The 8740-nt window shown below is 43.4% G+C and overlaps 1 protein-coding gene across 5 annotated transcripts in view; it reads left to right on the forward strand.

Moving 5' to 3' along the window:
* MPP7 (membrane palmitoylated protein 7) overlaps nt 1-8740 on the forward strand; it is a 306910-nt gene that overhangs the window by 197753 nt on the left and 100417 nt on the right. For all 5 annotated transcript variants that reach the window (XM_019508234.1, XM_019508235.1, XM_019508237.1 and 2 more), the window contains exon 6: nt 6796-6927. In XM_019508234.1, the coding sequence (XP_019363779.1) occupies nt 6796-6927 (132 nt within the window). The remainder of the gene's footprint in view (nt 1-6795; nt 6928-8740) is intronic.

Consider the following 8740-nt stretch of genomic DNA (forward strand, 5'->3'; position numbering starts at 1 on the left):
TTTTTAAAAAAAAAAAAAAAAAAAAAAAAAAAAAAAAAAAAAAAAAGTCAGAAAAGAAAGTGCCCTGCACTGAACATATGATATATGCCATAAAGAAATTGGCTACTGTGTGGGGTTAGAAACTTCTTTGTCAACTAGCTTGAAGGCTCATATATTGTAGTTGTTTTTTCCATCTTGTTTGATAGGTCCATCTCAAGCATTAGTTGAGTAATCCCAAGTATATAACCAACTTCCCCCCCCCCCCCCCCCCCCCCCAAAAAAAAACCCAACAAAAAACCCAACCTTTTAAATGCTATTGATGATGTGCTGTTTTAAATGCCCCAAACAGTGATGTCCTGTTTTTTCTTTTTACAGTATTTGTTACAGTAGTTGAGTGAAAAGCATCTTGTTGTATATAGCAATCATGGGCAAATCCTGGGAGGTGTGGGGAGTGGCCACACTTCCTTTGGCTGTGCCAAGTATGCACAGTGAGCTTTCTGAGCTCAGGGGCTGATCAGTGTGGCTCCTGCCTGCACTGCATGCAGTCATCCCTCTGAGCTCACCAGCTGATCAGCATGGTTCCTGCTGGAGCTCCACATGCACAGTGAGCTTGGCTCAGTGCTCATGTGCTGTATAGATAAAGAGAGATGTGAGTACACTATTCACACTTCCCTGGATCCTTCCCAGTAGCATTGGTTCTGTCTTAGTGTCAGTCCTAATGCACATCCAGCTGCCTGATCTGGTGATGTTTCAGTACCTAATTGACACTTGGCATAATTATATTTAGAGGTAAAAGGAATGTGTTTTGTCAGTTCTGCTAACCAAGGATTTTATTTGAACGTGGTTTAAGTTGTTGCTTTCTATGATGGAATTAATATGTCAGATTATTTTCATCAGCTGTTTTCAAAATCCGTTCACTTAATCTTCCTCAGTGTTTTTCAGCTGAAATATAGAATCTCATAACATTGGGTCAGTGCATGCACGTAACATTTCTTCATATGAAAAAATGAAATGACTAGTCTTTGACTTGTGCAGTATACTTAAAGGAAAGCAACCCCTTAATTTTGTTTTATTTTTTTTCATTATTTCACATGCATGTTTAGAGTTTCATGAAATTGCATTGGATATTGTATGTACAATGCTACCTGGCGCACATTTCAAGAAAGAACTGCAGTTGCTAGATCCAGGGCATTAGCTTGTACCCAAAATGCATTTGATTCTTTAGGGGTCTTTGTACACACCATGGTTTTTTGCTCTTTCATGTGCTGTAACTGCATGACTGTTTGCATGAGCAGGTTTTCCGGATGCTTTAAAAATCTTTCTGGAGCATTAAACTAAAACTTAAATCCCTTTGAATTGTTTTCACTTTCAAATTGCTTCCCCTTTTTTTTTTTTTTTTTTTTTTCCTGCTGTTTGTTGGCTCTCTGCTTCCACTGCTGCATAGCAAGGCATGGGCACAGGGTGGGTGGGGAGCCCTGGCCGAGGGGGCAGTGCTGGACGGTCCCACTCTTCTGTGGTGCCAGCTGGGGACTAGTCTAAATTAGTTTGAAAACCTAGTGTGTGCAAATGCAGCTGTGATGCTCCAAAGCTTAATTTGTTCAAAAACCTAGTGTGTACAAACGCTGATGTGATGCACCAAAATGAACAAGTTAAATATTATAAATCTATTTAATTTAATGAGGATTAAAACTCATGAAGTGTACAGGCACTCTAGGATTGTTAACTTTTAGTGATAAACAATGTTAGAGTGTTTTGGAGGGGGGAATATAATGAATTAAGTCTTGGGGCCATTTTTTTTCAGTATGTTCATCAGTGACCTGGCAGATGGCCTAGAGTGCACCCTCAGCAAGTTTGCAGCTGACATCAAGCTGGGGGAGTAGTAGATAACGCCGGAGGATAGGGATAGGATTTAGAGTAACCTAGACAAATTGGAGGATTGGGCTGAAAGGAATCTTATGAGGTTCAACAATGACAAGTGCCAAGTCTTGCACTTAGGGCAGAAGAATCCCATGCACTGGTACAGGTTGGGGCCTGACTTGCTGGGCAGCAACTCTACAAAAAAGGACCTGGAGGTTACTGTGGACAATAAGTTGAATATGAGCTAACAGTGTGCCCTTGTGGCCAGGAAGGTTATGGGCATATTGGGCTGCATTGGTAGGTGTGTTGTCAGCAGGGCAAGGGAAGTGATTCTTCCTCTAGATTCAGCAACAGTGAGGCCACATCTGGAGTACTGTATTCAGTTTTGGGCACCCCACTACAGAAAGGATGTGAACAAATTGGAGAGAGTCCAGCGTAGGGCAACAAAAATGGTGAGGGGGATGAGGGACATGACTTCTGAGGAACTGGGCTTATTTACTGTAGAGCAGAGGAGACTTAATTAGCAGCTTTCAACCTTCTGAAGGGGGGTATGAAAGAGGATGGAGCTGGACTGTTCTCAGTGGTGGCAGATGACAGAGCAAGAAGCAATGATCTCAAGTTGCAGCAAAGGAAGTTCAGGTTCCATGTTAGGAAGAATGCTCACACGTGGAAGGTAGTAAAGCACTGGAACAAGTTATCCAGAGAGCTGGTGGACTCTCCATCCTTGGAGGTTTTTAAGACCCAGCTAGACAAAGCCTTGGCTGGGATGATCTAGTTAGCAATGGTCTGGCTTTGAGCATGGGGTTGGAATAGATGACCTCCTAAAGTCCCTCCCAACCCTAATTTTCTGTGATTCTAAGTCTTCAGCAAAGTGCATTTTATTTTGAAGTAAAAAGCATCAAACAATTACAGACTCTTAAAGCAGAGATGGTCTTCCTTTCTGTTTATACTGTATGAAGGGGTGTAGGTTGTAGCCGTATTGGTCTAAGGACATAGGCAGACAAGGTTCTTTGGGTAAATCTAATATCTTTTTATTAGACCAACTCACATAGTTGGAAAAAAATCTCCTTAGCAAGATTTCTGATTTAAATACCCTTTATCAGGCTGAGGAAGCATCTGCAGTTGTACTCTGAGTTTTTTCTTCTGGTGGATTAGGTAGTTTTATTTTTTGTACTGCTTTCCCAGGAATGCTGAGAACTGCCCAGTTTAAAACCAGGACTGCATGGAAGATCAACAAAACCATGGATTCCCCCCCCCCAGTTATGGATTAAGGACAAGAACACTCAATAACATATGGGGGCACATTTCTCACAAGAAAAACCCTGTCCCCAATCTCAGTTCTAATCCTCAAAGGGAACTTACAAAACACTTTTCATAGATGAGCCTATGAACTTCACTTCATCAACCTCCTGGATACAAAAAATCATGAACTAAATGTAGACATTGGATTTATGATACATTATAACCTGCCTGGCAGCTGGCTCCCCAGGTACTTCTCTACTATTTACCAGCTACATTCATTTCCCTCTCCCACCCAGCCTCTCTCTCACCCACTGACTCCTCAATTTACATCTTCACTGACTGCCTGTCTTGCATAAATACTGTGGCTGTGCGAAGCTTCGGTTGCTGATTTGATTCGGTGGAGATTCAGCCCAATTTGGCAGCCAAATCTCTGAATCAAAATCGAACCAGGAGACCCTTTAATCTCTCTGAATTGAATTGGAACCCTCCAAATCAATTCAGAGAGATTTGGAGAGACTTGATGATTCGGACATAGACACAGCTTTAAATGTTTTTTCTACATACTTCAAGGTGCAGGCGGCCTGTGAACGCTGAGATGGTGGGACAGATAAAGCATCTCACAGGAGTGCAGGTGGTCCCCAGCACGCTAAGTGTTGGACTGAGAAGTAGACCAGAAGCACATCTGGTCCACGTCCGGGTCTGCCGTGGAGCGCACGAGGGCCCCCACCCCCTGGCTTGGTGACTGGTGCCTCCTGGGTTTGCAGGGGGCAACCGGGGTTCCCCTGTGGCTGATTGCGGAGCTGGAGGAATGGGGGGGAGGTCCCCTGCACACTCGGTGGCAGATCCAGAAGTGGACCAGAAGTACCCCCATACACACGCTCCTGTGGGATGCTCCATCTGCCCCACCATCTCACTGTTCACGAGCCATGCCTGGTACCTCAAGGTATGTACAGAAAACAGTTAAAGCTGTGTCTATGGCCACATGGGTGACTGGCACCACCCGAGTCAGGGGGACACATGCCCTCCAGTGACTGGGGCAGGAGTCCCCCCATGGCCAATCTTGCCAACCGGGGGGTGGTCCCCCTGCGGTCGATTGTACCGGCCAGGAAGCGTGAGCAGTGTTCCCAGCCTGTTCCCAGAAGTGTCAGCATCACTTCATTCAGTGCCCCCACTCTCTGGCCAGCACTCGGGGGGACACCGGGATTCCTGCCTGCCCCCCACCCATCACCTAAGCGGGGAGCACGGCCTGTTGGGGGGTGCACATGCACCCCCTGCATGTCGCCACTGTGTGGCCGAATCACTGATTCTCTGAATCAGCATCGAATCTTCAGATTTGGCCAAATTGAATTGAGACAGTGATCCAAATCAACTAATCAAATCACTGTCCCCCAAAGTGGGTTGAATCCGAATCGAATATGGCCAGGCTTTGCACACCCCTAATAAATAGCAGCTTAGCCTCTGGCTTCTTTACTATTCATTCCATCCAGGAAGAGCCCAGACCAACTGCAGATGCTTCTTCAGCCAGACACAGGGTATTTAAACCCAAAAACTAGCTAAGAATTTTTCCAACTATTTGAGTTGGTTTAATAAACGATATCAGATTTACCCAAAGCACCTTGTCTCGCTATACTGTATGAAGACATAACTTGACAATTAATCCATAATTGGGGGGGAGGGCAAAGGGTGTCATGGTTTTGTTGACCTTCCATGCAGTCCTGTTTTAAACTGGGCAGTTCTCAGCATTCCTGAGAGAGCAGTACAAAAAATTCATAGTTTCATAGTTTCTAGGGTCGGAAGGGACCTGAGAAGATCATCTAGTCAGACCCCCTGCCATAAATGAAACTACCTAATCCACCAGTAGAAAAAAACTCCGAGTACAAATGTATAACTTACTTAAAAAAATTAAATTTCTTATTACTGTCTATTATTACTGAAAAAAGTAACCTACAATATACACAGGAAGGAGGTAATTGCATACCTCATCTTATGGATATGTCTGTGCTGCAGGGAGTGGTGTAGTGTTACCTTGGATATCAGAAGCATTCTTATCACAGCAGCGTGAAGTTCCCATGCTCCCTTGATTTCATCATATATTGGTTTTAAAAAATTAGCTGAATGTGTTGCACCCAAAAAAGTTGGTTCCTTCCATGAGGATTGCCCATGGCAAAGCTTTACCTTACTATTCCTAATGGTCTTTAGCGGAAACAGTTATACAGTTTTAGGTATCGTTGTTGCTACTGTTCCACGAGGTGCAACAGGAAAAATCAGAGTCTTACTTAGCTAGGTTATTTGCTAGCTTATTATCTAGCTAGCTTATTATATAGATCAGAGGTGTCAAACAGATGGCCTGCAGGCTGGGTCTGGCCCAAAGAGCCCTGCTATCTGACCCCTCGTGCTGCTGTGGGTCTGAACCAGACCCACGTGGGGTGCAGCATGCACTGGCCCAGCCCTGTGCATAGGGATCAGAACATGTGCCACATGTGGCACCAAGCCCAGCTACTCTAGGACTGTGCCACATGGGCGAGTGCATGTGGTATGGATCCTGGAGCACCTGGAATGGGTGTTGCATGCAGCACAGTCCAGCCAGGGGCATATAGTGAGGACCCCAGACTGGTTGGAGTGGGTGCTGTGCTACATGTGGTACCCACTCCAGCCAGTCCAGGACCCATGCTGTATGCAGTGACTATCTGGAGTAGGCACCATGTGTGTTGCAGGCTGTCCTGGGCAGGCACTATACATACCATGGCACCTGCTCTGGCTGGTCTAGAATCTGCGCTACACGTGCCTTCCTGGACTGCATTGTACACTTCACCTACTCTGGCTGCTCTGAGATCCACGTTGCATACAGCACAGGTTCCCAAATGGCTGGAGCAGATGCTGAATCTGGTAAAATGGGGGGGGGGTCTAGCTCATGGATTGGCCCTGTGCCACCTCGATTGCCCTGTTTTAGAAAGCTGTTAAAAATCCTGAAAAAGTTAACACTTAAGTGAACTTTAAAAATGCTGTATCTGAAAAGTAGCGAGTTTGTAAGTTAGAGCCTATTACTTTCAAAGAACCTTAAGAGAAGGAGTTGGGCTCCCAACTTGCATTGATATTCAAGGACATTTCTCCAGTTTCAGTACCAAATTATGTGAGAGAGCGATTACAATAAAAATTCCTAAACTGTGTGCTTTTTGAATTACGTTGAAAGGAAGCCTAAGAACAAGGAGCAAAGAAGCTGTCAACATCTGGCTGCCTATCAGAGGGACATTTCTGCAGCAGTTTAGCTCCACAACATTTGATGCATGAACAGGAAGGGCAGAAGTTAATGATCATGCTTTTCTGTTTCCTGGCTTTCTGTAATGTGTTGCAAGAACTTTTATGTGACAATAATAGAATGAGATTCTTGAACTTGTATCAGGAGAAACAACAATTTGCTTTCAAGACATCTTTTTTTCTCTAGGCTGTATATTTTGTAATTTGGGGATGAAAGTACCATGTGCTCAACGTTTTAACTTTTATGTGTAAAAACAACCCTTCTGCATCTACAATTTGTATATCTGGTGTATCTGAAAAATACCAAAATGTTCTGTTATTGTTTAACAAGCTATTAAAATAAATTGAATGCTGCCTACAAACATTATGACCCTGCAATCATCAGATTATGAACAGTTTGTTCCTTTTGTATTTTATGAGTTTCAGATGACTAACATTAATGTTGCCCATTGCCATTTTCAGGCTTTGCTGTCTGTACATGATACTGTCGCTCAAAAGAACTACGATCCAGTGTTACCTCCCATGCCTGATGATATTGATGAGGAGGAGGACTCTGTTAAAATAATCAGACTTGTCAAAAACAGGGAACCATTGGTAGGTTATCATTTCTTTCACTGCTTTTTTACTATTATGAACATGGGTCAAAAGGCTAGTATTCATGGAAAATGCGATTAGATCGTATTATGCAAATTTACCCATAAGGATGAACAATGCATATGTAAATTCTGTGTTCATATCATTGCTACTAAAATGAGTCAAATGGGTATGCTACATGATGGGTTAACCATGTATGCAAGTTCGTTTGGCTAGTAAAATAACTGAAATATAATTTTTAAACTTTAATTTGTTAAAGGGAGAGAAGGATAGGTGAAATACCCAGTGAAATCATGACTGTTGTCTTGAACTGTGCTTGCTAGCTTTAAAGTTAAGAATGTAATCTTTTGTAGCACTAAATATAGACTGCAAAGCACATCTTTAAATGCCTTGACTTGAAATCTGGCCTAACTTAAAGTATGTGTTATGAACACCAGAAAGCTATTGTCTTTGTGAAGATATCTGGAAAAAATGAATGGGCTAAGCCAAATGTGTATTACAAGAGTATTAAAAGGTGGCTGCACTAATTTGGCTATTTCTATTTGCCTCAGAGAGAGTGTGACATTAAAAAAAATTAACTATGTAACTATTCTCTCCATACCAACAAGTGCTTTGTTTTAGGTTATGTTGAATATTTGAATTAATGGAAAAGAATCCTAAAGAAATATCTTTACAGTTGCTTTTAGAAAGCAGGTTTTTTGTACAGGGGTGATGTGAGGAGAGTGATGCTTATGTTAGGCATACAGTGGTAGCTTGTCTTGGAGTGGATATGTCAGTAATGCCCTGATTCTTGACAGATTTTTGGCAACAAGAAATGAGTTTTAGCATTGACCAACTCTGGAGACCCATGGGTACAATTAGAAGTTTGACCATATGGAAGGATTTTACTTGGTTTTAACATTTTAAACAGTTTTTCCACAAAGATTTAAATCACGGGCCTGTTTATCAAGATTTCTTTTTTTTTAATCAAGCAAAGTGTTAAGGAAGAAAACAAAGTTACTTTAAGTGTTAATGTTAGGAATGAGCAAGGGAAAATTGTACCTACTTAGCTCTGAAGCATGAAAAAAAGTCAACGTGCCTTTTAAAATGAGTTCAAAGTAAATAACTTTGTTTTCGTGCAAATGAAAATGCCCTCATCTTTGTCTTCCTTGAATCTATGTTGCAGCGAGGCTGCTCCAACATGCTGTAATTACTTGATTAATCAAGTCTGCTGGTGCATGTGGTAATTACCATTCTCCAGTCGACTCCAGTGTCTTGTGTATTAGAGTCCCCGTGCTGAAAAACGGTGGAGGGCGTGGATATTGTGGATTATTGTGGACGTGTTATAGTTTCATAGTTTCTAGGGTCGGAAGGGACCTGAGCAGATCATCTAGTCCGACCCCCTGCCATGGCAGGAAAGAGTACTGGGGTCAAACAACCCCCAGTAAGGTGGTCCTCCAATCTCCTCTTAAAAACCCCCAGGGTGGGAGCCTGCACCACCTCACTTGGAAGCTGGTTCCAGACCCTAGCTGCCCTGACCGTGAAGAAGCGCCTCCTGATGTCCAACTTAAACCTTCCCTCCGCCAGCTTGTGGCCGTTGTTCCTGGTCACTCCTTGCGGCGCTCGGGGGAACAGGGACTCCCCCAGCGCCTGCTGATCCCCCCTAACCAGTTGATAACAGGCCACAAAATGCCCCCTCAGCCTTCTCTTTTGAAGGCTGAACAGGTTCAGGTCCCGCAACCTTTCCTCATACGACCTACCCTGCTGTCCCTTGATCATACGAGTGGCCCTCCTCTGGACCCTCTCGATGCTGTCCACATCCCTCTTAAAGTGC

Source organism: Gavialis gangeticus, unplaced genomic scaffold, assembly GCF_001723915.1.
Source record: "Gavialis gangeticus isolate Ggan-Ray unplaced genomic scaffold, GavGan_comp1, whole genome shotgun sequence".
Lineage (NCBI taxonomy): Eukaryota > Metazoa > Chordata > Crocodylia > Gavialidae > Gavialis > Gavialis gangeticus.